Source organism: Notolepis coatsorum, assembly GCF_963971535.1.
Source record: "Notolepis coatsorum genome assembly, chromosome: 4".
Taxonomy (NCBI): domain Eukaryota; kingdom Metazoa; phylum Chordata; class Actinopteri; order Aulopiformes; family Paralepididae; genus Notolepis; species Notolepis coatsorum.
In genome coordinates this window covers 84,099,883-84,121,410 of record NC_140168.1, presented here as the reverse complement: position 1 = coordinate 84,121,410, position 21,528 = coordinate 84,099,883, and the positions used below count along the sequence as shown (strand labels likewise).

The following is a 21,528-nucleotide window of genomic DNA, read 5'->3' as shown; positions in this document are numbered from 1 at the left end:
CTGATTTGCTCATCCCCATGTGGGGTATCATTGGAAAGCCACACTCATTGGTTACAACCCTGTCCAATAACATTCGAGATCGCCAAATGATTTGACGTAACTCGAGAACCGCTGAACGTTTTTTGTCACCTGAAATGGCAATCGACAGGCAACAAATAGGGCTTTAATTCAATATATATATTGTATTAAAAAATATGCACACCTGAGCCGCTAGATGTCGCCAAAGTGGCTTTGTCGTGCCGGTGGGCAAATCGTCCTCAAGAGGGGCCGGGCCGTTGCACGTTAAGAGGCTTTCACTACCACACTACAGAAGGTTAACCCTTTGCCGTGTGGCAGTGAAAGGGTTAACCTTCTGTATTGTCACAGTGAAAGGGTTAACCATTTGGTACTGTGGTAGTGAAAGGGTTTAATATGGTCAGCTAGAGTGTTCATTCATAGTTAAAGACGGTAGAGGTTGAGTACTTTATTATCTAAAGATGGTAAGTTAGAGTGTTGTGTTCATTCATAGTTAAAGACGGTAGAGGTTGACTACTTTATTATCTAAAGATGGTAAGTTAGAGTGTTGTGTTCATTTTAATTTTTGTATCCACTTTTTCTCCTCTTGTTTTTCTGTGTTTTTCTCCCATCCCAATTTAGTAGTTTATTCCAATTCCCCCCTCCCCTTCCTGGTCGTTTCTCGCATGTGCCCCCCACTGGTCGGTCTAGTGAGCCCTGAAGTCTAGCAGATGCTTCCTCCGAGACATGGGAGACAGCCAGCAGCATCTTTTCACCTGCCAGCGCGGACTCTCATTGGTGAGGTGTAACATGTGGGAGGTCACACTACCCTCACCATCTCCCTCCCTCGCTGTGCAGGCGCCCTGACCGACCTGTAGGAGTCGCTGTTTACAACGACCAGAATACCACCCCACCGGCTTCCCTCCCGCTGACTCTGCCAATTGAGCCAGTATGGCGGCCGGCCAAGCCGGAGGCAACGCTGACAGTCGGATTCGATACCAGTGTCTCTCGCGTTGGTGACGAGCGCTTAGTCCGCTGCGCCACCCAGCCGCAGTGTTGTGTTCATTTATCATTTAAAGACGATGAATGGAAGCGGACATGGCCGGTTAGCCTTCGGGAGAGGTGTTAGTTGGACAATGCCTAGGCTAACCGGCCATGTCCGCTTCCATTCATTGTGCTAAGCTAGGCTAACATGCAGCCAGATAGCTTTCTACTGAACACACAGAGGAAACTGGTATCTCTCTTCTTGTGTCTCTGATACTGATTTCCTTTAGGTAAAGACGGGTAAGGAGTTTCTGAAGGAGCACTACCTCAAGCACAGGGTCTTGAACGAGAAGGATTTGGACGAGCTGGTGACCAAGTCCAGTATGAGCTACGAGCAGGTCAGGGACTGGTTCGCCGAGACCACCAAGAGGGTCACGGAGGGCAGGGAGGCCTTCAGCGGAGAAGAGGGACACAGGGAGGACGAGGAGGAGGAGGAGGGGGCGGCGCACGCAGACAGCGAGGGTGAGATGGAGTTGAAGGAGCAAGGGGAGGACGTCACGGACGATGACCGCGTCGAGGAGGAAGAGGAGGATGGGAAGGAAGATGATGACGCTGCCGGGGAAGCAGACGAAGAACTTCAAGATATCGACCAATCACAGCCAGAGCTGACATGAGCAGCCAGGTGAGTGCCTATTGGCCGACTGTACATTCAGATATAATGCGAGAACAAATATTGTCTCGCTGTGTCTGTTGGACAGTTGGACACTAGCAAAACTAGTGCGAAGACATGTCAATGCGTTTGGTCTCAATAGTAGCATTTTTGACATACTACAAAAACCAAACCATTTCCAAATGTAACCTATTCACTGAACAGGGTTCCCACTCGTCCTGGAAGACCTGGAAATTCAGAGATTAGATTTCCAGTCATGGAAAACCTGGAGATTATGACTTATGACTTGACTTAAAATCATGCAAAAAAAAAGAAAATGTTGTCCTGGAAGTCTTTAATTGTATTTTAGCACCTCGCTAATGTAAACCCAGGTGTGTATTTTGTTTGAAACTCGACTGTTGATAAGATTATAGCAGTGCTGCACAATTAGGGGCCCACAGGCCAAGTTTGACCCACCATGGCATTAGACAAGCTCATACTTATTCTCCTTGTTTTTGAAGTTCTGTAAAATCGTAATGACTACAAAAACGTACATTTTGTGATGCATGCAGCAGTCACCTGTAATGAACGTGAGAGACTTCATCATGAACCCTGCATCATTAAAAAAGGAGGAATAAAACTGGGGTTAAATGTGTCGATACTAGGCCTACTGGTAAATTCTATGATCATTTGTGCAAGTGCTGTCCTGGATTGTCAAGAAAAACTACAGAAGGTTAACCCTTTACTATCAGTGTGATAGTAAAGGGTTACCCTTCCGTATTGTCGCAGTGAAAGGGTTAAGTCAGTATCTACCAACACAGTATACCGAGACCATCAGTTTGGGGTCATTGGACAAAATATGATTGACATATAATCCATGTTTCTCCAAGTCACTTTGCTTTTATTTCTGGTATCATGTTTTAGTACTGGGAAGATTCTCTTGATACCTTATTTTGAACCTGGTGTCAGACCGATATCTGATGTCGGTATCGGTGCATCCATACAGACGAGGTCTGTAATAATGTAGTGAGGAGAAGATGGTTTCTTGTTGGTAGTGATCTTTGATTGATTGATTGAAAATTGTATTAACAGATTGCAGAATGGGTACAATACAGCTCAATACACACAATTGTTAAGGGGATGCAGACCAGGGGGGGGGGGGGTGGGGGTGTAACTGTACATTGGAGGGGGTTGGGTTAGGACATTTACTGTACATTGGAGGGGGTTGGATTAGGACATTTACAGGGGCCAGTTTCGAATTGCAGCCTCCCGTAGGTGTTCTTTGAGAGTGGTTTTGAAAGTGGGTAGTGATTCACATTCCTTTACAGTTGTGGGTAGGGCGTTCCACATTGATGTGGCATAATTGCGAAACGTGTTTAGTCCCTTGTTTGAGCCGAATCTGGGTTTAACATGATTTGTGGAGCTCCCTTCTTTTCAGGAAGAAGATGATGAAACAAATCCACACACTGGCTACATAAACAAAATTGTCTAAAGTAGAGGTTTATTGATGCAAAACAAAAGTCCTTTATACTTCCTCAGAACACAAAACCACTTCCAATTGGGCTCCCGCATGGGAACAGGGTGGAAAAGAATCCCAACCTGAGCATGACACAAGAGCAAAATGTGTGAATTACGGTCAATAGGCTACACTTCTATCTCTGTGCTTAATATTTTACATCAAGCTAGAAAATCTTAGATTGGATAAAGGAAGTATAATTTGGGATGTTTGATTTTATACAAATATTTTATGCATACTCTGAAGTACAATTATCGTCCTATTTTTGCTTGTGATTTTACTTATTTTCTTTTATTTTTTACTCTCATTCCACAGAATCAATGTTTGCATTCTCCTGCGGAGGAGAACACATGAAGGAGAGATTATGAAAAACCAACAAACGTGGGGACCAACCCGGGACAAAACGGACGACTCATTTCGCCAAATATACCATCAGCACGGGGGAGCATAGATCTCTTCACCTCAGCTCTATTGAAAATGGCTCTCTGGCTTCTGGAGGGGGATTTTTGGGTAATTTGTACAGAAGTGATGTTTTAACGGTTAACCATGCTACTTTATATAAAGAAAAGGAACAAATCCAGTACATTTCTGAGGTGAAACCTCGCCTTGTTTCCTCATTGGTTATATGATAACCTTTTTTTTTAAGAACCATAAAAAAAAATTATAAAAAAAAGCAAACCATTAGATCTTTTCTCAAGGGAACACGATCTACTGAAATCTGATTCTATTTCACGTTTTTGATGTTCTGTGCGAAACAGTTTTTTGTGAATAATAATGCTACTTAAATCGGTGCCATTCTGTTTTTAAGTTTTGTTTTTAAACATCGAATCAGTGCTGGAGTAAATTCTGCTTAAATGTTTTTTCCTTTTCTTTTTCTTTCTGTTTTTTTTTTATTTTTTTTACGTTTTCCAAATTATTTTTAGTCTAAACTAAATATGGGAAATTGAATCCATTGTACAATTATACTTTATAGTCCTTTCGGATGAGGGGATATATATATGTATCTCTGTTGGCTGGTGTTTGGGTCCATTCAATTTCAATGCTATCAATTCACTGTGAATTTAATCCTAAAAGATTCTAAAATGAAAAAACGAATTCTCTGTTATGAAAAAAAAAAAAAAAACTTTTATCGACTTTCTGAACTTGATGGAATTGAAAATGAGTAGATCCGGACTCTCGTTTTATGTGTGCTTTCCAAATGAAAAGAAAAAGGCATAATGTTGTCTACTTCAGGAAATAGTCAACTTTACCTCAGCCAGTTAAGCTACGAGTCAGAAGATTGTGACATTTTACATTTTAGACTGTTTTTTCTAGCGAAGTATACTGTATGCATGAAAATGGGTCAATTCACACAAATAAATAATAATTATGTCTTTTCAGATGGCAGTTTTTTTTTCTCTCTCTCCACGCCACCAATGTACGAGTGAATTACTTTCAAAGGCGTAGTTATTAGTGCATCTCCCCCCCCTCAAATACGGGTTTACTAGTAAACGATATCTTTCAGGTATTCCACAAAAAAAGACAATATTTTCGGGACATGAAACCACAAGCACTTGGCTCGGTTCCTTCTGGAACCTTTTAACTTTTCTTACACGCACGCACACAAGAACAACTCTTTCTCTTTGCTCTCTGTTTTGTGTTCATCATAGGACGACTAGAATCACAATGTGTAGAATCATGTATACATCGGAGAACAATCAGCTGGTAGAGGTGGTGAATTTGTACAATGTTTCTTTATTTTTTTGTTTCAACTTTGTCATCAAGAAAACGAGGGATCTCCCTACATCTGTAATTCAACAAAAGATTTTGCCATTTTAAATTGCTTTAATAGTTGACTGTTTTTAGTTGTTTATTTATTTATTTTATCTCGACTTTTCATGGATATCTTTTTTTTGTCTGCAAGCAAAAAAATTAAAAAACTTCACAACAGCAAATATGGATTTATTAAATTTGTTATAAAAAAGAAAAAAAATATTATCGGGGGGGGGGGGGGGGGGGGGGGGGGGGGGTCGAGCCGATATAGAGAGGAGACCCCGAAAACGTCTCTGGATGAAGAGAGATCTGATTCAACCGGATCACGTGATCCATTATGAGTGCTGTGGGCACGAGGTTATGTCAGATAATGTAAATAGGTCAGAGTTAATATGCGTGTCAGGGTGGCTGCACAGGGAATTGGATCATGTCGGCCATGTTAGGTGACACTTTAAAGGAACACACGAACATTTTGGGAAATTAGCCTATCGTCTTCTCGAGAGAGAGACAAGAAGATAGATAACAATTTTCCCTCTGTGCGAAGACGATAAGCTAATTTCCCAAAATGTTGGCGTGTTCTTTTAACCCCTCCCCCTCATTTAGAAGTTTTCTTTCCCCTTGTGCCGCAATGACTGGTTTTCATTTTGTACCTAGGCTGTAATTCTAGAATATTCCTGTGGAATCGCATAAAGCACCGAACATGAGGTTATTTGAAATAATTTGAAAGCACCGTCATGGTAGAAGAGGTGGTGTATCCTGTGTTTTTGCCATTGATTGTACCAGGAGCTGCTGGGGGTCTGGATTCCTCCATTAACTCAATGGACGCCATACCCGAATAAAATCGGGTTAACTCATCAACGCTTGGGCGCCAAACCAGAGAAAAGTCGGGTTTTCATCGTTATTTATTTTATTCGATATTTCCATTCATTATCCACCCAGGGAGCCTGGTGTTATCATGGGGATGAGTCTGAGTTTGCAAAAGTGCAATACCGGCCGCATCCTACCAGGCGGCGGTATCGAGCACCCTTTGAAACCCTGTCTTTGGCTGTGTCGATCAAATCAAATGCCTCCCGGTCGGCTATTTTTCTCTGGGCAGGACGAGCGGTTGTAACCTCCGGTCAATGGTCTCTAACTACACACCCTCAAGACCCCTACGCTCTGCATCTTCTGGCCGACTCAGACCTACTCCTATGCAAGCCCCGGGAGGGTCATCAAAGAGATGCCGCCTATTCTCAGTCCTTGCCCCACAATGGTGGAATGAACTACCCACCCCAGTTAGGACAGCCGAAACCCGTCCAATCTTCCGCCGTCGACTTAAGACGCACTTCTTCAACCATTATCTGAAATAATAATTAAAAAAATAATAAACATAAAACTCTAACCCTAAGTAGCCTTACTGTCATGCACTTGTCCTAATAAACTAACACTGTAACACGCAACACTTTGATGAACATTGTTACTCAGCTGATAGAGTTGTGCCCTTCCTGATGACTTGTCGTACAGAACTTGTAAGTCGCTTTGGATAAAAGCGTCAGCTAAATGTAAATGTAACGCTCGGATTGAGAAGAATCAAACACTCCCGATGTGTGTTGTGTGGTGGATTATGTTGGCGACACGATGGACATCAATACTTGGAATGGCGATCAGATAATTGGAATATTCTTTTTGGGGTACATCCTAGTCAAGGTAAGGGCTATATGATATCAATCTTGCATTGATCCAAGCGTGTCTTCATTGCGATCCGAGTGTATGTGTAATGTATCTGTGTAACGTATTCTATTGGTGACGATCAAAGCATCATATGCATTTGATTTTTTAATTGTAGCGTGTGTAGGGACGAAATGCCAATGGATTTTTTATTGTAGCATGTGTAGGGACGAAATGCCAATGGATTTAGTATAATACACGTTGCAGGCTATTACTAGCCTCCCAGGAATTACCCTAGACCGCTCTAAAACCATACTTATTTTTTCTTTTCTTTTTCACATATTGAACTATAGATACTCAATGTCAAATGGGCCATAGTATTGCATCCATAGCTATAATATATAATATAGTTATAGCCTGGGTGGCGCAGTGCACATTGCGCTCGTCACCAACGCAAGAGACACCGGGTTGGGCCGGCCGTCATCATACTAACTCAGTTAGCGGGTGGGAAGTCGACGGGTGGTAATCTGGACGTTGTAAACAGCGACTCCTACAGGTCGGTTGGGGCGCCTCGCGCCTGCACAGCAGAGACAGGGAAATGGCGGGGGCAGTGTGAGCCTCCTACACGTTACTCCTCGCCAAATGAAAGTCCGCGCTGGCAGGTGAAAAGATGCGACTGGCTGCCTGCACATGTATAGGAGGGGACATGTGACAGGCTTCTATCCTCCCTACAACCGGCCAGTGGGGGGCACATGCGAGCAACGTTCAAGACAGGGGAGGGGAGAATTGGCACGGCTAAATTGGGATGGGAGAAAAATAGAAAAAGGAGGAGAAAAAGTGGATAAAAAATACCCCCACGTATTCCTATACTTTAGAACGTTGGCCTTTTAACCACACATCACGCATATCGCTCTGGCGTCCATTGAGTTAAACCCTCTTAGTACCTCTTTAGTTCCTCTGCATAGCGGCTGGTTTTGCCAACATGGCACACTGTTAAGACACCAGTTCAAGCGGTCCGGGAACATGCCTATCGGCGCCAAAAATCCACACCAACCCGCGCACCACATTTTATTCGACTGCCGATCGTGAGAAAATAATGGATTTATGACTTGATTTAACTATGGCTCGAGGACCAGCGAGTCCTGATTTCGGGGCCGTGCGGTGAGCGGGATCGCAGAGCTCTAAATCGGGGGTTTAAATCCACGTGCTGTTGTCATAGAAACTTTTTTTGGGGGGAGCCATGTTTGGACGTTCAGGCGAGAAGAAATGTGACCACAGCCTGTTTTCTGCCTTGCGGCCAGCAGAGGGCGCTCCGTGCCTTTCCACCGGCTCTACTGTAAATCATATACAGCTGGGGCTGTTAGGTAATACAACATTTGTCCCCAGATCTGGACGTTATTGAGGCTTCCTGGAAGTCCAGTGGTTGGAAAATGCAGTGTCACCCAAAGTCCAGCGTAAAAATCATAAGATATAAATTTTTTCCCGCCCAATTAGGGGAGGGGGGGGGGGGCAAAAAGGGTTGTTATTGTTGCCGTTCGTGAGCAAAGACTGCACCCTGATACGTTTTGTGTCATCGGACCCCCCCCCCCCCCAACACCCCATCCGTGCCACAAATGGTTTGGGCGGTGACCTCTATGAAAACCTGGAAAGCCTCACTCCTGTAAAGCTCGGCTACTAAAACCCAGACGAACTCCACGGTCACAAAGATGAATAAATAAAAAGGACAGAGGGGTTGGGTTCTGTTTCGGTCCAGCGTTCCTGGCCGCGGAAGGGTTAACCTTCCCAGAGACCCATTTGATCCCAAGGAGGAACCTGCTGTGGGCTCTCTTCCTATAATCAGAACACAGGGAGAGAGAGAGAGGGAGAATGGAAGGGGGAAACGAGAATGGTTTTGGGGGAATGGGGGTGTGTGTGAGGACGAGAGAATATCCTTTCTCTACTGGCCTACTTATACTAATCCATAGACTTCACCACATGTGTTCCATGAGAGACACAGAGAGAGAGAGACAGTCAGACAGACGGAGAGAGAGAATATGGCGGCCACTCCAGACCAAAGCTTGTGTCTAATGCTACACACACACACACACACACACACACACACACACACACTCACACTCACACTCACACACACACACACACACACACACACACACACACACACACACTCACTCCCCATCTTGGCAGCAGTAGCCCCATTTTTTTCCATCCCTCGCTTTTTTCAGCCGAAGAGAGAGAGAGAGACACAGTCTGTCTGTCTGGTACTCCTTGGGTCATGCTGAGGACAACCTTTCATCCTTCTCGCTCTCCCTCCTTTAGTCTCCCCCCTCTCTCCTGTTCTCTCCTTCCCCCTCGTCTCTTCTCTCTCTCTCTATTCTCTCTCTGTGTCTACAGCCTTAGGTCCCTGGCTGGCTGGTTGACTGGCTGGTTGACTGACTGGTTTACTGACTAGTTGGCTGGCTGGTTAACTGGCCAACTGACTGGCTGGTTAGTTGTCTAGAAGGTTGACTGGCTGGCTGGTTGGCTGGCAGGTTGACATATTTCTAAATTATTCATTGACTCAATTTTCTATTAATAATTTCATTATTTCATTCATTATTTGTGACCTGTATTATGTAAGACATAATGGTACATGCTGACACGTTTCTGAATTATTCATTGAGAACATGTTAGTTGTTTGTTAGTATATAATTACTGAGTTACTGTAGCTATAGTAAAGTATATATATATATATATATATATATTTTTTTACTTACATTTTTATTTGCATTTTTTTCATCACATGTATATAGACAACAAGCATAAGAACAAAGACGAAAAACAACAATAAGACAACTCAAAAGAAAAAAAAGACAAAAAGAAAAGATGTGACACAGGTTCATTGACCCTCCTTGTATTTACATTGCATATTTACATTTCATTCTCTTCCCTTAACTTTCATCATGCTTCTGTGGTGTCGTTCCTATTAGTCTTATATTCCTCCCATTTTTCCCATTTTGATTTAAATTTCTCATCCTGTAGCCTCAGCATGTGTGATTCTCTCCATTTCTTGTATCTCCTCTACTACTCCTACCCATTGGTCCTTAGTCGGTGGATCTTCCTTGTACCACAGTCTGGTTATTGCTTTTATGGTTGCCACTAGTAGTATTGTAGTACTTTCCTGAGCTTATTGTTCTGATATAAATCAGAACCTAATATCTAATCTGCTCTACGTTGTGTTTCCAACCTTTAAAGCCCTGGAAAGTACTTTAAACAAAGACTGGGAGGTCTTTGTTTGACGACCAGCGGCGCAGCAGGAGAAATGGAGAGGAGAAGTTGGTTACCAGCATCTGGTTTAATTAAAGTTAAGAGTGTATACAAATTACAATAAAGAACACTATAAAAGATTCAAGGTACCGGAGCAATATGCCGCTCGTCCTTCTAAGAAATCAGATTAAAGAATGATAGTTGATAAGTTGTTGATGATCTTTGTTGTCTGGCTGACAAACAAAGAGAAAAGTCTATTCTCTCTCCTCTGTGATGTTCTTTGTTCGTTGATTCTCCTCTGCTTCCGCCGTCGTCCTCGCTGTGTGAAGAGATGGGTGTGGTCTCCTCGGTGTTTTGGTTTCAGAGTGTCTCTTCCTCGTCACCACACCCCAGCTATATCCAAAAACCTAGAGCCTCTGAATGACGTCACCAATAATGACATCATCAAAATCTTTTCCTCCAATCCCAGGCCTGCTAAGTTTGGATTTGAAATAGGGGGTTGTCCTCTACTTTGTTTAAGCCCAGAGAATAGTTTCACTGCATATTTAACATAATACTTTGGTTGGTGAACCCCAAGATATATATATATATTCGAATTGAGATTGATTACATAAACAAAGATATCATAATTGAACAGTTTATCTTGATGTTAAATGAGACTCATAAACATTGCATATTTCATATCATTCGACTCAGGATGGTTACCACAATATCACAGGCATTTGCAGTTATTTCACATTGAGGGTAAACCTTCTAACTCAGTAAGACACCTTTAAGTTATTTTAACTCAACTTTAAACGGTCTTACTTATTTCTTTAACCTCTTTATTCTTTTCTATGTGGGACTAGGAGACCAAATGGTGGTCTCATGTGTTTATTACTTATTACTTACTAGGAGACCAAATGGAGGTCTCATGTGTTTAACTAAGGCTTATCTGAAATCCTTCCTGTCCCCCACCCTGGCGAACCCAGGTGGCTCTTTTGTTCTAGAACCCCCGAAGGGCTTATTCAAACAGTTCTTTATCATTTACAGCCGGCTGTTGAGTGGCCCGACACCCAACCTTTTGTGAGGGTTCTTGCGTTAGTAAATAACCATATCTATTTTAGTGAGACAGGGCAAAAGGGCAGAGTAATTTAATCACCAGAAGAATGTATTTGGTTGACTGACTAGTGCAGCTGTTTTCTTAATCAAAGCTTAATCTTATGACCTTTTCTATGGGACAATGAGGTTTAGGATCTATGTTCTATTAAAAAGCTACTACAGTATCTTTATCAGATATTTGTCTTCCCCCTGTATATCTTCCTGCGTCAGATTTCCTAGATACAGCACTAAGCCTGTCTGGGGTATTTCGTATCCTATTATTTTTTATTGTCTCTCCTATTCCTTCCCAACAATTTCTTATTTTCTGACATTCCCAGAATATGTGTGTGTGGTTCGCTCCCTCTTTTCCACACATTCTCCAACAAGATTTCTGTGCTGGTGCATATTTGCCTTTTATCTCTGGTGTTATAAAGAATCTAATTATGTTTTTCCATCCAAATTCCCTCCATACCCTTGAACCAGTTGTTGAGTGCTGTACTTTGCATATGTTGTACCATTCCTCCTCTGTAATCTCGATCTCTAGTTCCTTCTCCCATCTTTCTTTTATGTATTTGGTTGTATCCCCCTTACTGTCCATTATTGCTTGGTACATTGCTGATATGACCCTCCCTTTCTTCCCTTCATATGCCCTTACTATCATCCTAATTATTCCATTCTGTTCTTCATCCTTGTCTCCTCTTATTTCTTTGTTGTAATAGTCTCTAATCTGTAGATATCTAAAGTGGTCTTTATTCTCTAGTCCAAATCTTTCTTTCAGTTTTTGTAGGGTCTGCATTTCTCCCTTTTCTATCATTGTACATATCGCTGTTACCCCCCCCCCCTTTTTTACTACTGTGTTCCATATATTTAAAGTGAATTTGGTGATTGGATCTAGCAATTGTTCCTGTCTCTTAAATAGTTCCCTATCCCCTATTAGTGCCTGTACATTGTATCCCTCACCTTCCTTTTCAATGTCTTTCCATCTGGCTTCATAATTTACATTGCACCAGCATGTCACTGCTCTGAGCTGTGCTGTGTAGTAATAGTCTCTCAGACTGGGTACTGCCATTCCCCCCTTCTCCTTTGGTAGTTGTAGAGTAACATATCTGATCCTCTGCCTTTTCCCTGCCCAAATGAATCTCGATATCAGTCTGTCCCATTCTCTGAATTGGTTTTGTGGTATTGGTATGGGTAAAGAGTAGACTGATATAGCCTATATCAGTCTACTCTTTACCCATACCAATACCACAAAACCAGGTATAGGTATAATAACCTTGGTAGTATGTTCATCTTGATGATTTCTATCCTTGAGTTGAAGTCTAGGGGCATTACTGTCCATCTTTCTAAGTCTCTCTTGATGTTCTGATTAATCTGTATATAGTTTGCATCAAACAGTTTCCCCACTCCTCTTGTGATGTTCACCCCTAAGTATTTAATCTTGTCCATGTCCCATCTAATTCCGTACTTTTCCCCTATTTCTGTCGTTGGAGTAGTTCCATGTTAAGGTCTGTGTCTTCGTCACGTTAAGCTTATATCCTGAATAGTGCCCATATTCTTGCTGTCGGTTCCTGATATAGTGCCTTAATTGTTCTCATAGCGTCTTTTTCTAAACCAAACTTCTCTAATACCTTGTATAGAAATACCCAGCCTACACTGTCAAATACCTTTTCTACATCTAGACTAATCAGTACTGCACTACCTCCTTCCCTCTGTATCTCCTCCACTATCTGCAATGTCTTCCTTATATTATCCTGCGTCTGTCTTCCTTTAATGAATCCGGTCTGATCTTCATCTTTGATGTCTGGCATAAACGTCTCTAATCTTTTGGATATTATCGATGTATACATCTTGTAATCCACGTTAAGTATGGACACAGGTCTGAAACTGCTACATAGCTCTTTATCCTTTCCTTCTTTTGGTATTGTGGTAATTATGGCTTCTTTCCATGAGGGTGGCATTATGCCCTCTTTCATCGTGTGTCTAAATGCTGCTTCTAATATGGGAGTTCCTAAATGTCTTGTAGAATTTTGATGGGAATCCGTCACTACCTGGAGATTTGCTATTCTTTGCTCTACTAATTGCATCCTCTACTTCTTGTTCTGTGATTTCTGCATTTAATATTTCATTCTGTTCTTTTCCTATCGATGGCAAATCTAGCTCTCCTAAAAAGTTTTCTATTTCCTCTTCTTCTGCTGCTATCGGTTGTGTGTAGGTGTCTTGTAGTATTCTTCAAATGTCTTCTCTATTTCAGCTGGCTCTCTCAATATCTTGTTAGTCTTTGTATCCCTTATTGTATGTATCGTGTTTAGTTTTTGTTGTGTCCTAATCCTTCTAGCCAAAAGTCTAGTCGCTTTCGGTCCTCCCTCATAGTATGTCTGTTTCATATATCTTGCTTTCTTTTCTATTTCTGTCAGTAGTTCCCTGTTTATTCTTCCATCACATCTCACATCCTTGATTTCCCTAAGTGTCTCCTGGTCCTTTGAGTTTTGGTGTTTCTTCTCTAGTTCTTTCAGTTTTCCTATTAGATTTTGATATGTCTCCATTCTGGCTTTCTTAAGTAGTGCTGTCTTCGCTATCAATTTGCCTCGTATTACTACCTTCAGTGCATCCCATAAAATATGCGGATCTACCTCCCCATTGTCATTTTCTTCTTTGTATCTGGCTATGTCCTCTTTTATTTCATTTACTAAACCCTTGTTATTTAATAGTCCTACGTTCAGCCTCCAGACTGTGTTTCTCCGTCTACATTTGAGATCTACTGTCAGATATGTCGCACTATGGTCTGATATGTCCGCTACCCCTATCCTGTAGTCCTTCACCCTGTATCTGTCCCCCGTTGTCATGAGAAAATAGTCTATCCTTGAATACGTTGTGTGTGGGTGCGAGTAGTGTGTGTATTCCCTGTCTAACGCATGCATTTCTCTCCACACATCTGTAATTCCCATTTCTGTCATTTGTATATTCATATATTTTCTGATGTGTGTCCTTCATTTCTTTGTACTTGTGGTGTCCATGTCATAGTTCAGTATCACATTAAAATCACCCGTACATATTAGAATCCCTTCCATTTCCATTGCTATGATATCAAAAAAAAATTCAAACAAATATCTTTCACTATCCGGAGGTGCATATACATTGATTAACGTTACCATTTTGTCCTTCCATTTTTCCCTTCACCACAACATATCTCCTCTCCTTGTCCCTTATTTCTTTGGTCATTTCGAATTTCACTGAGTTCTTAATTAATATAGCCCTCCTCAAGTTCTGTTTAAAAGAACTGTAAAACATATTTTCATATCCAAATCTCTTAAATTTTTCGTGTTCCTGACTGTGCTATTAAATGCGTTTCTTGTAAGAATATTACTTGCATCTCTTCTTTTCTAAATTTCGTCATCACCTTACTCCTTTTGGTTGGATTGTTCATACCATTCACATTCAACGACACCATTTTGATACCTTTAACTTGCATCATATTTCCTCTCAGGATGCCCTCCTGTCTTACCCATGTCACATAAAATTATATTTGCGGTTGTAGCCTTTGCTATCTTTACCTGGTACACATATAAAAAGAAAAAAAAACATTTACGCTTGATGCTTCCAAGGTATTAGGGAGTTCTATTTTCCTCTCCCTGTCCCCTGCGCGTGTATCGCTTCCGCAACGGAATTCGGTTTCCGGGTTCCTCTGATTGGCCGCGACCCCCACGTGACCCGCCCCCCTATCCACCGCTCTGCCGCTGCCGCGCGCGGCAGAGCGAGCGGCCGCGGACTCGCTCGCTTCCTCAATTTATACGCATGGAAGTATTGACTGAATGAATTAATGAAAACTTTATTTAACAGATTGCAGAATTGGTACAATACAGTACGGCTCAATACACACAATTGTTAAGGGGATGCAGACCTGAGAAAGACGTTTGTCTTGTTTACATCAGGGTCCCCCATTTTCAATTCATATAGAACGACTAACAAATCATTAAAAAAATATACCGTTAACTGGAATATGTTGTGCCTTTACACATATGTTGGATTATGTAATTGGTTTGTCATGACAAACAAATAAAAAAAATCGCGATTTACCCGCTGGCTACAACAACACACAGTGACTGCATGTAGTCACTGTGTGTTGATGTTGTAGCCACCTCCTCCGCGGCAGGAATACTAAGCTCTCCCTTAAGCTCCAGGAGAGAGGGGAGAGGCTGAAAACCCGCAGTTCTTGCCCGCCTGATGGGAGCCGAATCCCTGCATCCGATTTGTCTGATGAATACCCCCAACTGAGCTCTGGCTCTGACTACATGCAGTCACTGAGTGTTGTGTTGTTGTAGCCAGCGGGTAAATCGTGATTTTTTTATTTGTTTGTCATGACAAACCAATTACATAATCCAACATATGTGTAAAGGCACAACATATTCTAGTTAACGGTATATTTTTTTAATGATTTGTTACGGCGTAGTCGTTCTATATGAATTGAAAATGGGGGACCCTGATGTAAACAAGACAAACGTCTTTCTCAGGTCTGCATCCCCTTAACAATTGTGTGTATTGAGCCGTACTGTATTGTACCCATTCTGCAATCTGTTAAATAAAGTTTTCATTCATTCATTCATTCATTCATTCATTCATTCATTCATTCATTCATTCATTCATTCATTCATTCATTCATTCATTCAGTCAATACTTCCATGCGTATAAATTGAGGAAGCGAGCGAGTCCGCGGCCGCTCGCTCTGCCGCGCGGCAGAGCGGTGGATAGGGGGGCGGGTCACGTGGGGGTCGCGGCCAATCAGAGGAACCCGGAAACCGAATTCCGTTGCGGAAGCGATACACGCGTCCCCTGCTGGTGGGTGGGGAGTAATGGCTCTCCTGGTGAGAGGGCTCCCCCTAGTGGCTTGGATGCCTCTGTGTTGGCTCTCCCTTGCTAACTATATAAGTCCAACATTTGTTCTGTAAACTGCCCCAGAGCTCCCAGTCAATGCTCTGTATTTATTTTTCATATTGTTCAGAGACATTTATCAGATAGTCTATTTGTATTGTGTGCCACATGTAATCCCATTATGCCTCCATATCGGTCCAATGTGTAGTGTTCCCTGTGTGTTTATATTTATTTATTCCCTATGTGTTGTAGACTCATGTCCTTAATTAATTTTCCTTGGAGTGATTGTTCATTTATCTTCCTCTGTTGTAGCTATTCTCACTCCTCCCTTGTATCCCCCATTATCCTCTGTGTATGTGTTTGTATTGGGTAGTCTTCCATGTTTATTCTATTTTGTACTTATGTAACGGAGGTACCGCAGTCTATCCACAGTCACGTGGTACAAGTAGTTCGGTGGCTGTGGATGTTAAGCGGTACTGCAAGTAAACTCACTCCCCAGAGGCATCCAAACTGAGCGCTTAGGGGGGATATCCTTTCTTGGCGCAGCGGTTTGTGATGTCGACCCCGGTGCGGGAGACCGGGGTTCAACTCCCACTCAGGGCAATCCCTTAACAGGGGTCGAATCGGAATTTGAAACACAACGCAGAGCAATACAAGACCGGTTACAGTGGTGCCGTGACCCGGATGCCCTGGGTGGAGTGAGTTTAGGGGGGTGAGTGTAACGGAGGTACCGCAGTCTATCCACAGTCACGTGGTACAAGTAGTTCGGTGGCTGTGGATGTTAAGCGGTACTACAAGTAAACTCACTCCCCAGAGGCATCCAAACTGAGCGCTTAGGGGGGATATCCTTTCTTGGCGCAGCGGTTTGTGATGTCGACCCCGGTGCGGGAGACCGGGGTTCAACTCCCACTCAGGGCAATCTCTTAACAGGGGTCGAATTGGAATTTGAAACACAACGCAGAGCAATACGAGACCGGTTACACTTATCCTCCCTCGGATCACCGTGGCCCTTCAAGTCTCCTCCTCCATGCCCCTTTTCCTGTGTTTCTTTGTCCGTCTTCATTGTTGCTCTGCCTCGAATCGCTTCAGGTCCCCTCCCTTCCCTCTCCCGTCCTCCTCTCCTCGTCCTCGTCTCTCAACTCTGGTCCATCTGCGTGCTCTCTCCATCCTCTGCATTAGCGTCGGTCTCTCTCCTCCTCCTCCCGGCGCCATCCATCCTCTCCGGGCCATGTCCCTCGTCGCCTCTTGTGCGCTGTTGTATAGCTTGGTGCCTTCGTACCAGTGTACCTTCAGCGAGGTCATAGGTGATTGGAACCTGATTTCTTTCTCCTTTAGAATTATTTTTATTTCTGCATAGCTCCGACACCTCACACTCACAGCCACCTCTGTTGAATAGTCGTGATCAAAAGTCACTTTCCTTCCTTCTACTTCTATCTTCGCCTGCCAGGCTGCTCTGAGAATGCTTTCTTTCATTTCGAATCTCAAGAAGTTTACAATAACTGCTCTGAGGTTGGTGATCTGGTTGTGGTTTCGGGGCCAGTGCCCTGTGGGCTCTTTGAATCTCCATCTTGTCGAGTTCTGGCTTTTCCAACTCTTTTCGGATTAGATTGCCCACATACCTGGTCATCGAGTCTCCCTCTATCCCTTCTTTCAGTCCCTATATGCGTATATTGTTCCTCCTTGATCTCCATGTCAGTTATCTTTTCTTGCATTCTCTCTTGTTGTTCGATAGTGGCTATCAGGATCTCCTGTACTTCTGTGCTCCATTCTTCTACCTCGGCTGTTCTTTCTTCTATCGCTTCTATGTCTTTTTCTTGCTTCTGTATCTTTCCGTTAACTGTCTCGAGTCTCGTATTCACTTCTTCTCTGAGCTCATCCTGTCCTCGCTTCAATTCTTCCCTGAGCTTCTCAATATTCCGTTGTATGTCACGCATAGCTTCTAGCCCAATCTGTGTGTTAGCCTGGTTCGCCTCTATATTGGCTTGGACACTAGCCTGTAGCTGCACTGCCCAGCTGGGTATCCCTGCGCTGTTGGCTAGCGTCTCGCTAGCTTGATTTGCCTGGTGCGTCATCTCCTCGTGTTGGTTTCTTTTCATCTGTGTACTTTCTTCATCTGGGGCCGTTCTTCTCTCACTCATCCTCGTGTTCATTGTTTCTTCCTTGTTTAGTCCTTGAATCTTCACTTTTTATTTCGTTTTGAATAGTTTTCCTTCCTTTTTTGGTATTTATTGACCGGGAGCTCTTTCCTGTGGCTTCTTACCTGTTCATCGCAAACCCGAGATCCAAAGTATATATTTCTTAATACCATAATTAAATGAAATATATAGTATAGTAATAGTCTTAAAAAAAGATGTATATAAAATACAAGGTGAGAAGGTTAATATGATGTAAATGTGATATATATATACCAGATAGTACATCATGTCCCTAAAGTAAACTGTCGATTTGGACAATATAGTTTGAGTTGAAATATTGTGACCAAATATGTTTCTATTCTGGATCTAATAGTAGGTTCATGCCAGGTACTGCCTAAATGCACTGACAATGTTTTGAGTTTTTATTATTATTATTTTATTTGTGTGTGTGTGTATTTTTCTTTTTTTTATTCTATTCTATGAAATATTGCTATTTACAATTATATCGGTTAATAAATAAATATCATAAGAAATTCCTCCCCATCTCACCCATGACTAGAACTGAACTACATGAGATAAATTATGTTTTTCATTCTATTTTCCATCCATCTATTAATGTACTACAATACCACAGTGATCCACTGCCATAGATTACAGTCTGAATGCAGATTTATCCTCTGTTTGGTCATAAACCACTGCCATAGATTACAGTCTGAATGCAGATTTATCCTCTGTTTGGTCATAATCCACTGCCATAGATTACAGTCTGAATGCAGATTTCTCCTCACCTTGGTCATAATCCACTGCCATAGATTACAGTCTGAATGCAGACTTCTCAGTTTGGTCATAATCCACTGCCATAGATTACAGTCTGAATGCAGAGTTCTCCTCAGTTTGGTCATAATCCACTGCCATAGATTACAGTCTGAATGCAGACTTCTCCTCAATTTGGTCATAATCCACTGCCATAGATTACAGTCTGAATGCAGACTTCTCCTCAATTTGGTCATAATTCACTGCCATAGATTACAGTCTGAATGCAGACTTCTCTTTTTGATCATAATCCACTGCCATACATTACAGTCTGAATGCAGACTTCTCCTCTTTTTGGTCATAATCCACTGCCATAGATTACAGTCTGAATGCAGATTTATCCTCAGTTTGGTCATAATCCACTACCATAGATTACAGTCTGAATGCAGACTTCTCTTTTTGGTCATAATCCACTGCCATAGATTACAGTCTGAATGCAGACTTCCCTTTTTGGTCATAATCCACTGCCATAGATTACAGTCTGAATGCAGATTTCTCCTCACCTTGGTCATAATCCACTGCCATAGATTACAGTCTGAATGCAGACTTCTCAGTTTGGTCATAATCCACTGCCATAGATTACAGTCTGAATGCAGAGTTCTCCTCAGTTTGGTCATAATCCACTGCCATAGATTACAGTCTGAATGCAGACTTCTCCTCAATTTGGTCATAATCCACTGCCATAGATTACAGTCTGAATGCAGACTTCTCCTCAATTTGGTCATAATTCACTGCCATAGATTACAGTCTGAATGCAGACTTCTCTTTTTGATCATAATCCACTGCCATAGATTACAGTCTGAATGCAGACTTCTCCTCTTTTTGGTCATAATCCACTGCCATAGATTACAGTCTGAATGCAGATTTATCCTCAGTTTGGTCATAATCCACTACCATAGATTACAGTCTGAATGCAGACTTCTCTTTTTGGTCATAATCCACTGCCATAGATTACAGTCTGAATGCGGACTTCCCTTTTTGGTCATAATCCACTGCCATAGATTCCAGTCTGAATGCAGACTTCTCTTTTTGATCATAATCCACTGCCATAGATTACAGTCTGAATGCAGATTTATCCTCAATTTGGTCATAATCCACTGCCATAGATTACAGTATGAATGTAGACTTCTCTTTTTGGTCATAATCCACTGCCATAGATTACAGTCTGAATGCAGACTTCTCTTTTTGATCATAATCCACTGCCATAGATTACAGTCTGAATGCAGATTTATCCTCAGTTTGGTCATAGCCATAGATTACAATCTGAATGCAGACTTCTCTTTTTGATCATAATCCACTGCCATAGATTACAGTCTGAATGCAGAGTTCTCCTCAATTTGGTCATAATCCACTGCCATAGATTACAGTCTGAATGCAGAGTTCTCCTCAATTTGGTCATAATCCACTGCCATAGATTACAGTCTGAATGCAGATTTATCCTCAATTTGGTCATAATCCACTGCCATAGATTACAGTCTGAATGCAGATTTCTCTTTTTGGTCATAATCCACTGCCATAGATTACAGTCTGAATGCAGACTTCTCTTTTTGGTCATAATCCACAGCCATAGATTACAGTCTGAATGCAGAGTTCTCCTCAACTTGGTCATAATCCACTGCCATAGATTACAGTCTCAATGCAGACTTCTTTTTGGTCATAATTCACTGCCATAGATTACAGTCTGAATGCAGACTTCTTTTTGGTCATAATCCACTGCCATATATTACAGTCTGAATGCAGACTTCTCTTTTTGGTCATAATTCACTGCCATAGATTACAATCTGAATGCAGACTTCTCCTCACCTTGGTCATAATCCACTGCCATAGATTACAGTCTGAATGCAGACTTCTCTTTTTGATCATAATCCACTGCCATAGATTACAATCTGAATGCAGATTTATCCTCAATTTGGTCATAATCCACTACCATAGATTACAGTCTGAATGCGGACTTCTCTTTTTGGTCATAATCCACTGCCATAGATTACAGTCTGAATGCAGACTTCTCTTTTTGGTCATAATCCACTGCCATAGATTACAATCTGAATGCAGACTTCTCTTTTTGATCATAATCCACTGCCATAGATTACAGTCTGAATGCAGATGTATCCTCAATTTGGTCATAATCCACTGCCATAGATTACAGTCTGAATGCAGACTCCACTGCCATAGATTACAGTCTGAATGCAGATTTATCCTCAATTTGGTCATAATCCACTGCCATAGATTACAGTCTGAATGCAGACTTCTCTTTTTGGTCATAATCCACTGCCATAGATTACAGTCTGAATGCAGACTTCTCCTCAACTTGGTCATAATCCACTGCCATAGATTACAGTCTGAATGCAGACTTCTCTTTTTGATCATAATCCACTGCCATAGATTACAATCTGAATGCAGATTTATCCTCAATTTGGTCATAATCCACTACCATAGATTACAGTATGAATGCGGACTTCTCTTTTTGGTCATAATCCACTGCCATAGATTACAGTCTGAATGCAGAGTTCTCCTCAATTTGGTCATAATCCACTGCCATAGATTACAGTCTGAATGCAGATTTATCCTCAATTTGGTCATAATCCACCGCCATAGATTACAGTCTGAATGCAGACTTCTCTTTTTGGTCATAATCCACTGCCATAGATTACAGTCTGAATGCAGACTTCTCTTTTTGGTCATAATCCACAGCCATAGATTACAGTCTGAATGCAGAGTTCTCCTCAACTTGGTCATAATCCACTGCCATAGATTACAGTCTCAATGCAGACTTCTTTTTGGTCATAATTCACTGCCATAGATTACAGTCTGAATGCAAACTTCTTTTTGGTCATAATCCACTGCCATAT

The 21,528-nt window shown here is 42.0% G+C and overlaps 1 protein-coding gene across 1 annotated transcript in view; it reads left to right on the top strand.

Moving 5' to 3' along the window:
• The window catches only part of LOC311227452 (zinc fingers and homeoboxes protein 1-like), a 39,290-nt gene extending 34,235 nt beyond the window's left edge, over window positions 1–5,055 (top strand). Inside the window, exons 7-8 of the mRNA XM_084313110.1 lie at window positions 1,269–1,660; window positions 3,459–5,055. Of these exons, the coding sequence (XP_084169236.1) occupies window positions 1,269–1,652 (384 nt within the window). The 3' untranslated portion in view covers window positions 1,653–1,660; window positions 3,459–5,055. The remainder of the gene's footprint in view (window positions 1–1,268; window positions 1,661–3,458) is intronic.
• Window positions 5,056–21,528: the final 16,473 nt, after the last annotated feature.